We start from the raw sequence: 15865 nt of genomic DNA, 5'->3' as shown, positions 1-15865 counted from the left end.
GCCTAGGCCCGGTGCGGGCGTCTCCCCCACCCCACCCCGCCCAGGCCCGCCGAACGGGCCAGGATGAGCGGTGAGGACGGGAACGAGGAGTTCTACCGGCAGCTGCAGCTCCAACAGCAGTACGAGGCCGAGCCCGGCGGTGAGGGCGAGTCCGACCCCTTCACCTACGTGGACCCGGCCGATGGGGCCGCCTACGAGTGGGACCGGGAGAAGAAGGCCTGGTTCCCCAAGGTGGGTGCGGGGCGGGCCTCGGCGCTACCTGGCGGCGGGCGGCCGGGCCCGCCCGGTGTCCCCTTTCCCGTTGTGAGGAGCGGCCTCCTCGCCTGGCCGCGGCCCTCCGTGGGGGAGCCTCGGGGGGCGGCTCTTTCCCCCGTGGCGTGCCGAAGTTTCCCCGAGGAAGGGCGAGAATGAAGAGCAGTTGGTGTTGGGCCTCTTCGCCACGGAGGTGTCTGGCTTGTCTGGATTCGGCCAAATAGATGTCTGCTGCAAAGTCTCTGTAGTACTGAAACGCTCTTTTTTACAGGCGAAACCACGGCAGCTGGCGTTGTCTCCATCTGTAACCTTACCGGCTGCTTTCTGCTCTTTTGTTGCGAAGAGCTGTGGGTTGGCTTTTCTCCTTGGCTGTGAATCTGTAGAACTGCTCGGGCCTGGCATGAAGTCACAGTTGTATTTGTGGATCTTAGCGAATCGGTGCTGCCTTTGACATGTTTAGGTTTCTTTATCACAGTCGCTGTGTGTTGTCTTTCTGTTGGCAGTGAAGAAGTGATCTAGTCTGTTAAGAGGTCTAGATGAAAATGGAGTAGTATATATCCTTCTTTTACTATTATCGGAAAAGAACACGTGTAAAGATGTCTTGTTCCCTCTCCCTAGATCTTGGAAATGCACTTGAAAATTAAATGTATTGACTTAGAGGCCTTCCACAGAATGGATTACAGTTTTTCACCTTGGCTTTTTTTATTAAATACTTAAAGTATAAAAAATGAACTCGCTATAACAACATGGTTCTTCAAGGTGAGAGAGGACATAGATTTAATGTGTTGAGCCAGTTGCTGATCTGCAAGTGAAATAGTAGTTTTGTTGCTATAGAACAGTGAATGAGGGCAATTACTTAATTTAGAAGTATTTAGACATTTTGTAGCATATGCTTGATAAATGTAATGTGCCAGTTCTTATTTCTGACTCTGAATTCATTGCAATTCAGAGAATCTGAGTGAGAATGAAGCCTGTAGTGCCAAGTTTATATGTGTGTAAACCTAGTAAAGTGTCCATGTAGCAGATGGCTTACGGAGGGGTGAAAACATGTGAAAAATCCAGAGTCACAAAGTGGAGCAGTGGAGAACTGAGTATCCCTGGCTCCCTGTGGAGTGCTATATCCAGTAAGCACAGTAACTTTTAACAGGGTTCTTGTTTTTTCTCACTGTTCCTTCCCCTCTTTCTCACCTCTTTTTTTAAATTTACCTCTCCTTCTGAGGAGCATTGGTCTTTCCTAAATGCCTTTCTTATCTCAAGTTTCTGTGTTGGAGAGGAGATAACATTAAGGGTTGGACAGATTAGACAGGAACAGCAAAGTTCATTAGTAAATATTATGTATAGTAGAAGTTGGTAAAGAATCATCATGAAGCGCTATGTGTCATAGATAGGTCACCACGCTAGATACCATAATATCTCGGGTTACTTCATTTTGCTGATGATTATTCAACAGAATGTTGTAGCAAAATAGATTTAAGAGACCACAGGAGCCAGAAGTTGTAGTTCTTTCTCCACTCTATGAGCAGTAATAAAATTCCTTATCTCTGTTCTCTGACAAAAGATTAAAATATTCTGACTGGTCTAAGTAACTGTCATCTACAGACTACTATTGCACTGCTACTCTACTTTGGGAATAGAGTGTCTGCTGAACTTCTACTAAAGCATATTTCAAAGCAGTGCGAAAAGTTAATGATCTTAACTGTCAACATGCCTCAGAAAAAATTGGAGACAGTCAAATATTTAATAAAAGTGATTGCAACCTTGTGGATTATTTAATGATTTTTATTTCCATAGTACTATGTTGATGGATACCAACTTTTTGTAGTCCTTCACAGACATAGCACAAAATCGCATGTTGAATTCATCTGCCTTCCTTCATCACTTGCTATGAAAAAACAGATGGATGTCTTCTGTAAGCATAGGGTTTCTGTTCTTCATTTGGTTAATCTATTCCTTTCCATTTCAGTGTGACCAGTAGTTAATTACATGCTAGCATGTCCTGAAGTATTGTATTTCTTTTCCTATAAGCTTCATTGCCCCAAACTGTACAACTGTCTGGGCGTGGAGGTAGAACTGATCTCTTTCTGTGATGTTCTCCACCAGAACTGAATTGAAGCCCCAAGTAAAAAATTCTGTGAGTGCTTGTTTTCCATGCAGGCATGGTATAAGTTCCAGTAAAAGCCTTTATACTTGTATAAATTCCTTTATGCTTGCAAAAACACATTTTAAATTGGAGTAGTTGTAATGGTATATATGGTAGGATGATAGCATATTAGGGAAAAAAAGTCTTTGTTATTGACTGGCAAAATTTCACATTCTGTGGTAGGTAATTTGCTAAGAATAAAATTAGATTTACATGAGAATGTGGTTCCCCCTGAAGTTGAAAAATAATACTGCTGCAGGAAGGTGGCTAGTTGTTGCAGGTTTAATCACTGAATTATCAGTAAGTTCTCTGATGAAAAAGAGTAATATTGTTCACCAGAAAGTTTAAAAGCTTCTTAATTCCCTGGATTTCATCAACTGTGAAACTAAGGATTTGATAAGATTGCTAGTGTCAAATATAATGAACCTGATTAGAACAGAGTCTCCTTTTCTTCGCTAAAGGTGGTTGTAGTCTTCCTTTCTCTTGACATTGTGTTATGTCATGTCTGTAAAAACAGCCACTTACATTCCTGATTGAGGTGTGTTGCAGATCTTGTTTAGTGTAGGAGCTATTTCGTGCTAAACTTTGAAGTTATATGGCGTTCCACAGCATCTTGCGTTATTCATGATAAGCCTGTTGCTGTCAATTCTGCATTTTTGATTTGTCATAATAAAGGGTTAGAGTTGAAACATCAAGCTTCAAATCACTATGAAAGATAAAAGATTGCATTATTATCATTGGCACTTACTACTGTCTGTTTTGCTGCTCTCTTACAATAGCTTAATGACATTAAGTTAGGTACCCTTTTGAATACAGATGAAGCAAGTGCAGCACAGGTCAGAGATAAAATTTTCAAAGGTTAAGGCGTAGTTTTGGAAATAAATAATTTCAGAGTGTGTAACTTCAGAAAATACTTCATAGTGCAGTGATGCTAGCAAAATCAGCTATGATGTATTATCTCTTTGCATGTTATTGCTAGTGGCTATTATTAAAATTTACCTGGCTGGAAATACTGGGTGTAATTTATAGGTTGGTTTTTTTTGTTGTTCTGGTCTCTAAAATATAGTAGCCAATCTTATATTTTACCCAAATATAGTCTCTTTCTAGGAAAGAGCAAGCTAATTATTTATCTATTAGTAGGATTATAAAGTAGAGTGTACGGCCTTATAAACAGTGTGCTAAGATACATCTCTGTCTAAGTGCAATATTTATTGTCTATCAACACAAATATATGTCATCTCTGAAAATGTTTCTGTGAAAAGGCAGATGCCTACAAATGTCAGCCATTTACCATCTGTGGATAAGTTGTTGGCTTACCTTCAGTGTCACTTTATCTCTTCAACACAGTCAGGAGCGCTTAGTTTCTGTCCTTCAGGCAAATCCAATTTACGTGGAAAGCAGAAAGTTTTGCTTGAAAAAAGGCAGAACTTGTGAAAAGTTTGTTTAAAAACTTCTTGTGCTGTATGGAATTAGTATGTTAATATAGTTCAGGTAATGTCTGAACTGATCGTTCTTGTTGTGTGTATGGCTTTTAAAACCGTTTTTCAGTCATCTTTGTAAATACTGTTATTTTCTGTGTTGCTGGATTAGAAAATGACCATCATCTAACTAACATTAGAACACTTTCAAACCTGAATTTGTAGTTCCCAAAATCTTGGATTAATTTTCCTAATTTCCTTTCAGATAACAGAAGATTTCCTGGCAACGTATCATGCCAACTATGGCTTCCATGCAGATGATACGGACAGTTCATCTGCTTCTGGCACAGCAACTGAAAGTAAGCAACCAATAAGTTCTAAGACATCAGGAACACAGCCATCAGCAAATGAGAAAGGACCACAACAAACAGATCCAAAACAAAAAGCGGAGAAACGGAAGCTTGAGCCAGGTAAGTGACAAAGGGTTTCCCTCTGTGTAGGCTGCAACCTCTATAGTACTGAGTGGAAACTGGCAATTGTTCAGTGTTACCATGTACAGCAAAGGTATGGGTTGTTCTGAAAATTGCCGGAATGGTTTTAAAATTGTATGGTACTTCATAGGTATCCTCCTAAGTCCATATACAACGTGGAAAAAAAAGCAAATTAAGGCATGTTCAGAGCTTTTTCCCGTGAGCAAGCAAAAATTCTTAGAAATCTGATGGAATGTGAACATCAGTGTATGTTCCCATGTTTAATATATTGGCATAACTGCATTAAAACTCTTGTTTTTAGGATGGTTTCATGTTGAAGAAGACAGAAACACAAATGTTTATGTGACTGGTAAGTGATACCGTTTATTTATCTACTTTGAGCTGAAGATGGTAAAAGAAACGTGTTATGTGTCTCGCTGACTTCGAATATTATCTATTCAGTCTGACACTTGCAAGCTGCTTAACAGTATGTTCCTGACTGCATAATGTCTTTCTGACCTTTAAATTGCAGATGTGGGAAAGTAACATAAGGGGCATATTCCATGCTTTTATGTTTTAAATGTGATATTCTGTGAGCTGTCAGCCAAGTCACTAAGTTTTTTTTTTTTAAGTAAGCTACAGCCAAGAAAAACAATTTCTGCGAGCTCCTAAGGAATAGGATAATGAGAACAAGTTTATAATAAGGTAGTGCATTGATTATACACATCACTTAATAGTTTAATCTTCAATTTTTATTTGATTTTATAAATACATAATTAAATTCTTAGATAAGAAAGAGAGGAAACAGTAAGTACAAAAAAAAAAGCCGGGAATAGAATGAGCAAGTAATGGGGAAGCTCAAATGAAACTATCTATGCATTTATTATGGTATTTCTCTACCTGTTTTGGATGTCGGGGTGTTATCTTTAGGTGCATATACAAAGGTACATTTAGTGGTTCTGAGCAGTGACAGAAATGCACACACTTGAATTCTCAAAAATCTTCATCCAGGCCAAACTAGCATGGAACATTCACATAACTTTCTCCTCAATTTTGTTTTTTTTTTCTTGTCCTCAATTCAAAATTCAGACTTTAAAAACTCCATACATTATCAGTTGCTTTTTTTGTCAAATTTGTGGGTGGAGAGATAGTCGCCTGTTTATAGGTTGGGGGTTTTTTTTTTGTCTCCAATCCCTAGAGGTGCAGTGGCACTTAAAACTTCAGCAGGATAGTTAACATCTGCATAGGCCATTGTGTCCACTGCAATGTTGGTATCAAGTGTAGCACTAAAGCTCTAGGTCTGCATATTAGGAAGTGCAAAGATGTTGCTGTGTGTTATACCTATTAAAAAGCAAAAAGGATTTTCAAAATATTGGTATGAAGTAAAGTTTAAAAGGAAGTGTCAAAAATATTGGTCCCAAGGGCAGTGGTTTGTTATGATGTATGTAAAATTTCATCCTTAAGTTTGATATGTTTCATTTAAAGAAACACTGTGGGTTTTTTGTTCTAATGAGGTTAAAAAAAAATTGAACATACTTAAGCCTTCTGTTTTAATTTATTTTGCAGGTTTACCTCCAGACATTACAAAAGATGAATTTATACAAGTCATGTCAAAATGTGGTATCATCATGCGAGATCCTCAGACAGAAGAACACAAAATCAAACTGTATAAAGATAAGGAAGGAAATCTTAAAGGAGATGGCCTCTGTTGCTATCTAAAGGTCAGTGGTGCACTGAAACACAGTTTTCCTTCCCATTGAAGATACTTGTGGCCACTGTTTTCAGAATCCTATTCAGAAGATTATTGAAATATCTAAAGTATAACTTAGAATTTAGGTGTCTGTTTTAAAGATTTATTCCAGAAACACCCCCTTACCTGCTTGTGCACCTCATTTGGTTCCTCTTATCCACCTCCACCCTCCCCCTGAAAATGTCCATAATACCTAGTGAACATGTCTCTACATGTTTCTTTCTGTCTTGGCTGCCAGTGATTATGGGGTAAAATGGGGGACCTCTTCACCTTTTTCTTTGAAAATATGCCACAGTGTGTCCAAGAATAGAAAAATAATGAGATGGGAAGGAACATACTGTAGTCCTGTATTTCCAGCTTTTAGTTGAGAACTGGTTAGATTCAGAACTGTTCTTGTCTTCTATATTAACCTATAAAAGTTCAGGCTGCAGTACTATTTCCTTCATGTGTTTCACTTGTGAATCATTTGCAAAGTTAGTGCTTGCAAGTGCAATCTGCTTTAATTCTGCAAGAAGCACCAGGCAGTACTAAATCAACTGCCTTGTAGTCTATACTAGTTTTGTAATTTTGGTAGTTAGGGCTGTTTAGTGCAAAAGTATAAAGACAGTCTCCACTCTAAAGGACTTTTAGGAAAATGTTAAAAATTGCTTAAGAGCCTCAACATCTGCTGTTCTTGGAAAAGTGATACAAGCTTTATAGAAAACCAGCCCCCTGAATTTTTTTGATTCTTGCTTTTAAATTCATCAGCTTACTTGACCATTGTGTATTAGTTTCTATGACATACTTGAATGAAGTGTATGCCATTGCTTTTTGGGAGCATTAATCTTCAGTGGTGAAGAAATACTGGGTTTTGATTAAGAAAGCATTGCCAGCTGTGTGTCAAGAGACTTGGAAGAGATATGGCATTATGGTTTTCTGTGAAAGGGAATTGATTCTTAGCACAATATTCTTAATTAAATGTTATTGGGATGATTTGACTGTACCATGTGCTTTAAAGCTTGTGCTCTGTTTTATCTTCAAATAGAGAGAATCAGTTCAACTTGCATTGAGACTTCTGGATGAGGCAGAAATTAGAGGCTATAAATTGCATGTTGAAGTTGCAAAGTTTCAACTGAAGGGGGAGTATGATGCAAGCAAGAAGAAGAAGAAATGTAAAGACTACAAGAAGAAGTTGTCTCAACAGCAGAAGTTTGTATTTTTTATTTCAGTAAAATATTGTTTGAATTCTGAGTGCTATTAGTAAAGCACTGCTTTCTTTCAAATGCAATTCTAAGAGTTACGCAAAAATTGAAGTCTTACCTGACAGTGAAATAGCTTAAATAATACACATTTGGAGGGGAAGAACTCCTAAATTAAATGTTGACATAATTAACTTCTTTGTGATTGACACATTAAAATAATACATAGGGAACCAAGGTCCTTTCAGATATAGCAGAAAATATTACAACTCTGGGGAGAGGAAAGACTTTTTTTTTTTTTTTTTTTTTTTTTTCTTCATTCTCTGTGTGTGAGAGCGTGCAAGTCCTGTCATGATATCTAGGCTTACTTTTATAAGGTAATAACACTCTGGCTGTCCACATGTTGTTTGTACCATACTTTGCTAGTTGCAAAGGGCAAGAGATGCTAGCTTCCATAGGACCAAATACTAAAATATCTCTGTAGATTCCCCCAGACATCTCTCTCTGGTATAAAATATACTGGTTTTTTTAATTGTACCTAGATTCATTGGTTTTGTCACTTAAAAATTGTTTTTCTGCATTTTGGAACCAGGAAGATGCAGATTAAAGAAGAAAGAAGTTTGAGTATATAGGACTTAATATTTTCATGGAAGCAGCATTCCACTAAACATTTTAAATAGTAATGCGGAGGGAGCAAAGGCTACCTGATACCTTATCAGTTACAAACAAAAGTAGCTTGAAATGTATCAGCATCAATGATACAGTGCCAGTTCTTTCTGTAAGAAATCTCCAGTGTGGAGAGAGAAGTATGAAAGTAATGAAATTGCATTTGACAGCAGTTTCTGTGAATAAACTGACCTCAATAGGTGTTCCTTTTGAGTTGAAGAGCATAATTTATTTGCAAAACTACCTCCATTGGAAATCCAAGTTTTCTTCAGTTAAAGTAGCAGGTACAAGAAGGAACTTAAACAAGGTCGTCCCCCCCAAATACAAGATTTTGAGATTTTACAGTGTAAGTGAATGTGTTCTTTTTTGGTAGTAGGATATGAAGTAGGCATTTCTATGAGAAGTAACATTTTTTGTGAGAAGGCAAAGTCATTAGAACAGATGCCCTGAGTTACATTGCTATGTTGTGGCAGTGGCTCTGTACACTGTGGAACAAAATACATCTTGCAGCAATGCTTGTGTAAGACTCAAGGTGTTGCATGCTTGTTTAAATAAAGCGGTTAAATTTAACCAAACGGAATAGTGGATCTCCTTTTTTTACGAAATAAGTTAGGAAAAAATGGCAAAATATTGACATTTTTATTATACTTGGCAGCAGCTGGTTCCTGTATCTGAGCTGATATTAGGAAGGAATTAAAACTTAAAGATTAATTTTTCAGTGTTTAAGAAAATGCTTTGATTTTGAAAATAATTTATATTCCCTCTATGACCATTTAAGTACCTTAAAACCTCAACTGCTTTGTAGAAGTAGTAGTAAAACTGGGTGATGACTGCATTTTTTAGAAGAATAACTTAACTCTTTGTGTCAAAATACGTGTTTTAGTTGATGGATTGCAAGAAATGCCGAATTAATGATTTTTTTTCAACAAATACTTGTAGAAACTGAAGAGAGCCGCAACAATTTCTTCTTACTGTTGCTTCATTTCATTAGACAGCTGGATTGGAGGCCTGAGAAGAAAGATGGCGCAACTCGAATGCGACATGAGCGCATCGTTATTATCAGGAATATGTTTCACCCAAAGGACTTTGAGGTAGGAAGGTGCAGTTTGCTGCTGTAGATTGCGCTGTTACAGTTAACATTGTCTGAACTTTCTGCCATAAGAATTTTAGTAAAATTCTAAGACGATGACAGCAAAATTAAATTTACTCTCTGGGCAGGGCTTTTTCCTGTGCCAAGCATCTGCTTAAAATTCATTCATCTATTTCCAAAAAGCAAGAAAGATATTGGTAAAAATGTATTTTTCAAATTGGCCTTTTTCACTGTGTGTATCCTGAAAGTATCCCTTTTTGGAATGGAAGGAGGAGTAAACTAATGTCATGGTTTAACCCCAGCCAGCAACTAAGCACCACGCAGCCGCTCGCTCACTCCCCCCTGCCCCTACCCAGTGGGATGGGGGAGAAAATCGGGAAAAGAAGCAAAACCCGTGGGTTGAGATAAGAACAGTTTAATAGAACAGAAAAGAAGAAACAAATAATGATAACGATAACACTAATAAAATGACAACAGCAATAATAAAAGGATTGGAATGTACAAGTGATGCACAGTGCAATTGCTCACCACCCGCCGATCGACACCCAGCTAGTCCCCGAGCGGCAGTTCCCCACCCCCAGTTCCTTTACTAGATGTGACATCACATGGTATGGAATACCCTGTTGGCCAATTTGGGTCAGCTGCCCTGGCTCTGTCCTGTGCCAACTTCTTGTGCCCCTCCAGCTTACTCGCTGGCTGGGCATGAGAAGCTGAAAAATCCTTGACTTTAGTCTAAACACTACTTAGCAACAACTGAAAACAACAACTGAAAACATCAGTGTTATCGACATTCTTCACATACTGAACTCAAAACATAGCACTGTACCAGCTACTAGGAAGACAGTTAACTCTATCCCAGCTGAAACCAGGACAACTAACTACGTTAGAATGGAGAAACCAGCACAAAATAGCCTTGTTAATAAGTAGTATTTATTAAATTCAAGTAAGGGCTGTCTACCGACTCCCAAGTGGCTTTGAAAATGCAGCATAAAACACTTAATTTATGAACTTTTAATAGACCAGCAGATGTGTTCCATTGGTGATTGAGCAAAAATAACACTGGGAGAAGTAAGGGCTTCTTTTTAGTTTATCCTATGTGATTGCATTGCAGGAGGATCCCTTAGTGCTAAATGAGATCAGAGAAGATCTGCGGACAGAGTGTGAAAAGTTTGGTCAAGTAAAGAAGGTTCTCATATTTGATGTAGGTATTTTTTACATGTTGTGTTGGCAGAATTGATGTAATGTGTAAATGTGCAAAACATTCAGGATTCTTTAAATATTAGTGGAGCATTTATTTGGTTTCTTGTGTTTATTTCATAGAAACTTGACCTAGTCTTTCAGTATTTTAAAATTAACTGTTTTGGAAATTAATTTCTAAGCACCTATCTATACCAGGCTATATGAAGACAAACTCTAACTCTTCCTGATAACTTGGATACGTCACAAGTTTGAAAGTTTATAAGTACGTTTATTTGTAGCTAAACTAGCTGAAACGTTTGTTTTCTGTGTTCAAAAAGTCTGTTCTGTGTACCCATAGAATAAAATGTGTAAACTTGCAAACTGAATTTTTCAAACATGATTGTGTATGATCAGGATGGAGCTATATCCTGATTGATTTTATAACACAATCTAAAAGGTGTTGGAATAAAAACACTATTTTGAAAACTATTAAATGAAAGTTGTCTTTCCTTACAGCGACACCCCGATGGCGTGGCTTCTGTGTCATTTAAAGAAGCAACAGAAGCTGATCTCTGCAAGCTAACTCTAAATGGAAGGTGGTTTGGTGGCCGTCAGCTCAGTGCTGAAACATGGGATGGTGTAACGGATTATCAGGTAGCCTTTCATGGTCCTATTTTATCAAATATTTCTTCCAAACTGTAAATCTGTTTTAATTTGAGAAGTGCTTGGTGTTCCTATCCCCGTACCCTCCCCCTGCGTGTTCATGCCCTATCTTGCTTCTCTTCAAAAACTGCTAGGATGTCTCCAAAAAATTTAGCAAAAAATTTAAAGAACCTGTTCGATGTTAAAAATTGTGTGTTGGAGATGTCAACTTAGAGGATTAGCCACTGGATATACAGATCATTAGTTCACAGTCCACAGGGCCTATAGAAGTCTTGAGATATTACTGCAATATAAATGTTTGTATAACTTTATCTGTGTAAATATTCATTTTTACAAGTATGACTTTTGTAATGTGTATAAACATATCTTTAATAGGTGGAGGAGACTGCAAGAGAAAGGGAAGAAAGGCTTAAAGTGTGGGGATCATTTTTAGAGGATCCTGATGCAAAGGAGCAGCAAACTACATCTGATTCAGATTCTGCAACAAGTAGCGTTAAACTGCCTGAAGGCAGACAGCCTTCAAAAGTTAATGACACATCTAAGGAGGATGTAAATGATGAAGCCCATAAGAGGGAGAATAATGGTGAGGGCATTAATGAAGACGGTGCTCCATCTACAGACAGCAGCCTTGCAGGCAGTGATGTTGAAGCAGATACATAACATCTTTAATGCTTTGTGAAAGCATGGTTTTTAGGGTGATGTTTGAGTTTATCCCTTTCTTCAGGGTGACTGCAGACAATATTCATATGAATATATGCATATTAGAATGTCATCAACTGTGTGCTTTAAAGTTTTCATTAATAGCAGTATTTAATGAGGTTCTAAAAGTTTGTATTAATTGGCTGTTCAGGTAAAGTAACTCAAGTTGCCAAGAATGCAGTAAAACTCATCAGGCTTCTTTTGTTCTAACTATGCTTGTCAGTGTTTCACTATGTAAGTGTGAAATATCTTCCAACCCTTATGTTTATGTAACTATATGTAACTTAAGTAATGCAAAGCTATTACAAGATTGGTGGATTTTACTGTTAATTTTCCTGTACCACTTGGAACTCAGTATCCTTAAAAATTATTCTTGTCCTGAGTACTTGGCTCGTTTTATGGAACAGATGCTGTGATATGTATAAAGTGTTGCTATGCATTAAGTAGCAAATGTTAAGAGTAGTACCAAGTGGCAAACTTTAAGGAAGTGGAAAACAAATAACATTGCCATAGCCAGCATAAGGCAAACTGGGTGAAGACAGATTATTAAATCACAGCATTCAGTAAATTATTTTTTTCTTCCCCTGTTTAGATCTTCTGTTGATGCTTAGATCTTCTGTTGAGGCTGGAATTATGTCAAGGAGACTAGAAATGCATGAGCACACACATTCTAGGCCATAATTAGATAAGACTGACCTTAAACTCTCATGGTCTGTATGCAGTAGGTATGCAAAATAGGCTTTTGACTGATGTGTTGGCTTTGTTTAGTTTTTGCTTTAATATTAGAGTAAAAGTTTTTGTTTAACTTGTTAGAATGATGAATGTGAGTTCTTGTCAACATTTTAGTTTAGCCCTACGTGCTCTTCAAAGTGGGGAGGATCTCACATATTTCATAAAATTTAAAGGCTTTTGGCAACTTGAACTACATTTGTTGTGCAAAAGTTAGAATACGTGAAAATATGCTTTCAAATAATACTCTTTTGTATGAAAAAAGCCAATGCTAGCCCTCTTAGAAGTATTTCCAAAAGCAGGGATTTAGGAGACATTCTAGCTTTAGATATCTTAATAAGTGGCAGGCTTTCAAAAATAACTTAGGGGGAGATGTTCTGGGCATAGTCATTCTTAATTTAGAATCCCATTATTTTGATTCCTAAGTATAGAAGAATATGGGTTTAGTCACTAAACAATTAAAATATGGTGCTAAATTCATAGCACACTGTTCATACGGATGGTTACTAGTGCACATTTGTAAGGAGGATTTTATGAACTTTTTAATTCATATCAGATTGCAAGAAACCATAGATGCTAATTCTTATATTTCCATCCTGAAGTATTCAGAATACTCTGAAAATTGGTATTTTCAAACTTTGTGGTCTGACATTACCATCTATATTTTTTCCAGAAGCCTATATGGTACTCATAAGTTTGTTTGGGTTTTTTTGTTTTGTTTTGTTTTTTTTAATATGTAATCAATATGCATGGGTGGCTATGCCAACCAGAGCATCTAAGTTAACACTTGCCACTGTGGTTATAACCGATATCTTTTTGTGACAAAATACCTGGTCTTACAACAGAGATGATATTTGGATTCTGGGTTTAAAAGTCTGGGGGCTCGTTATAAGCTGGCATAACAAATTTCCAGTTTTGAGTTGCATTACAAAGAAGAGCTGTAACTCTTGCCAGCTAAGATAATTTTCTCATCTTCACAAGTTTTTGAATTGTACACTTCAGCGAAACAGGTGTTTGAACAATTCAGGGAATCTGAAATACTGCCTGGTTTGTAGCTACACGTAGTGGCATATTCAGATTACATCTCTGGGTTGTGTTTGTTCTGCTTAGTTATTTTTATTGGTAATAAGCACCACAAACCTTTGAGGGCTGGAAGATTTTGCATATGAAGAGTGTAATTTAGTGTGGTGGGTATTGCTTTCAGTGCTCCTCTTTTTTTTTTTTTTTCTTCCAGCTTCTAGACTCCAGGCTTTAGATCTGTTAGACTATTGTGTTTTGTTAGCTTTTATTTTTTGAGAGCCTAGTCATATAACACTCTACACAGTTAAATCACCTGTTTTACTGTGGAATTGCAACTGATATAGGGAAACTATTGACAAATGTATAAATATTGTACAGTTCTATGAAGCCTTATCATGGTATCAAACATAAAAATTAAGGTTAGTGTTAGTGTTTGAAAAAAAGACTTTGAAAAATAAAGAATCATTATATGTGCAGTAACCTTCCTCTCTCCAATTGATGTACAAATTTGATTGGCTTGCTTCAAAAGTCAAACATGATGTTAGTCTTTTCACCTTTTCCTCTAGACTTCATGCTGAAGCAGAGCACCGACAAAGACTGAGACCAAATGCTTTCCTGGCTTTCCTATTAACTAGGATTCTTACAAAAATAAAAGCTGTTTTTCCATGAAAATATGTTGTTCTGAAGTGCGGCATTACACTCAAACTGGTATTTTCCTTTTGTCTACCTCTGTTATTCCCCAGTAAAATGTAAAAATATATTTTTATAAACTATTCATTGAGTTATTGAGGCATTTAATAGTCTATGGAGAGGTTAATGCAGCTGTGACTTTCTTTTCAGCAGATTTTAATTGAGACCGAATTCTTTTGATGTTTTCCTTTTTTAAATGATGCAAATTTTTATAAATTAATCTGAACATAAATTAAATTTTTTCATGAAAGTTAAAATTCCTATTTTGAAGTATGATTATGAAAATCTTATAGTATAGAGCAGTAATGGTTTAATACCAAATTTTAATAAACCTGAAGCTGAACAAGCTGAGTTGCTTTTTAAACTTACATTTTTTTCTGACTGAGCATCATCATAAATAAATTGGTAAGAAGTTAAAACCCCAATGCAATTTTCACTATATTTGTTCTTTTAATTAAAAGTGCTTTTTCTTAGGTTCCATTCCAGTGTTCCAGTATACTGCATGTTCCTTCATCCCTAGGCTTTTGGTGAGAGGTTCATTTTAAGAAAAGCAGTCTCCTTCCCTCTGTATGTTATGAAAACAATAACTGGCAGCAGGTTGAAACACTTTGTGGATAATCATTGTTGCTCAGTTTTGAACTAGAGAAATATCTGTTTCTATTAATTCGCTCGGTGTGACAAAATGGATGTGAAAACTCTTAAATATAACAGCAGGGAAACAGTATTAACTAATTGGTACTTCAGCATAATTCGGCATAGATAATCACTTTCTTAACCACGCAATACAAAATCAGTTGCTTAGCTTCAAGATATGTTGGTAGTTTGCTTTACAATCAAATGCTATTTAGTGGTTTGCTGGCAAGGTAATTGTACAGGGTTAGAAGTATTCATCAGAGATTACATGGTTTGAGGAGCATGGCCAAGGTAGACATCTGGAAACAAAAAGCCCCAAAAGAAAAGGCACGTAAGTTGTAGCAGGTTCTCGAATGTTCATATACAGCTGTAAAGAGAGAATTAGTTTCATTTTGCATCAAAATGTTTATCTGTTTCTCCTGCTGACTTTTTTTAATTACTTTTTTTAATTGAATTTCAGTCGCTCGTACAACTTACATTTTGTATAAGGATTGCAATTCACTTAAAATCATTAGTATGTTAAATGCAGTGCATTTTAGCTAAAACATGTCCTAGACATTATTCAGTTAGGGTTAATCTATTTACAGTTACAAATACTTAGCTTAATTCACTTAAGAAAACTTAAAGGTATTGGATGCTTCATAGAAACCCAAACTTGCCTTTAGATTTTCCAGTGAAATCGGTATCCATACCCTGACTTCTTGAACTGATAACCTAATCAAATTCTTAAAAAACCCAAAACAAACCATACCTCTAGACTTTAATTGGATTTTAAATTCTTATTTTTATTTCTGAATTTGAGGAAACATACTGCAGTATGATAAATGAATTATGTAAGTTGTGTACTTGTGTTGATTTGACTTGTGTGTATTTTAGTGCTCATTATACAAGGCTTGAAGTCTTACTGTCAGAATACTCTGAAAGTTCTGTAAAATGTTTATAGAATTATGAAATCTTTTGCAGCAAATTGTTTTTTGCTCATTCTGTAATATGAAAGTATATTGTTAGATTAAACTTTTCAGTAAGTTGACTCGGAATTTTTCTGACAGGTTATTTTCTTTCGATAAGTTAAATTGATTGTTTTCATCTATCCTTTAGAAAACCCAACATTTAAAAAAAAAAACCAAACATTTGAATAATATCTAGACCTGTGACAGCATCTGAGAATCCCTTGGTTTGTCTTCAATTTTGTTTCTTAAAGGGGTTGTGTTTTATACTACCTTTTTAATAAACAAACTCGTGAACAAAACAAGTCTTTTCTGATTAGTGTCAAGATAATGCATTTGTC

At 36.6% G+C, this 15865-nt stretch overlaps 1 protein-coding gene across 1 annotated transcript; it reads left to right on the top strand.

Annotated features, from left to right (window-relative positions):
- Positions 1–6: 6 nt before the first annotated feature.
- HTATSF1 (HIV-1 Tat specific factor 1) lies at positions 7–15767 on the top strand. The gene is made up of 9 exons (XM_010572464.1): positions 7–231; positions 4076–4280; positions 4603–4650; positions 5847–6001; positions 7055–7218; positions 8866–8965; positions 10076–10165; positions 10660–10797; positions 11182–15767. Exons 1-9 carry the CDS (start codon positions 64–66, stop codon positions 11464–11466), a joined length of 1353 nt encoding a protein of 450 aa, XP_010570766.1. The 5' UTR covers positions 7–63; the 3' UTR covers positions 11467–15767.
- The last annotated feature ends 98 nt before the right edge of the window (positions 15768–15865 follow it).

The sequence above is a fragment of the Haliaeetus leucocephalus genome, unplaced genomic scaffold (genome assembly GCF_000737465.1).
Source record: "Haliaeetus leucocephalus isolate CR32 unplaced genomic scaffold, Haliaeetus_leucocephalus-4.0 Scaffold340, whole genome shotgun sequence".
Lineage (NCBI taxonomy): Eukaryota > Metazoa > Chordata > Aves > Accipitriformes > Accipitridae > Haliaeetus > Haliaeetus leucocephalus.
The sequence above is the reverse complement of the archived record's forward strand: the minus strand, read 5'-3'. Positions and strand labels throughout refer to the sequence as shown.

Bases quoted from the DNA above. Each gene is read 5' to 3' on its own strand.
- HTATSF1 (XM_010572464.1), top strand. From the start codon at position 64: ATGAGCGGTGAGGACGGGAACGAGGAGTTCTACCGGCAGCTGCAGCTC. The intron at 7,219-8,865 runs GTTTGTATTTTT...TCATTTCATTAG, and splicing joins AAGTTGTCTCAACAGCAGAA to ACAGCTGGATTGGAGGCCTG. The intron at 10,166-10,659 runs GTAGGTATTTTT...CTTTCCTTACAG, and splicing joins AGAAGGTTCTCATATTTGAT to CGACACCCCGATGGCGTGGC.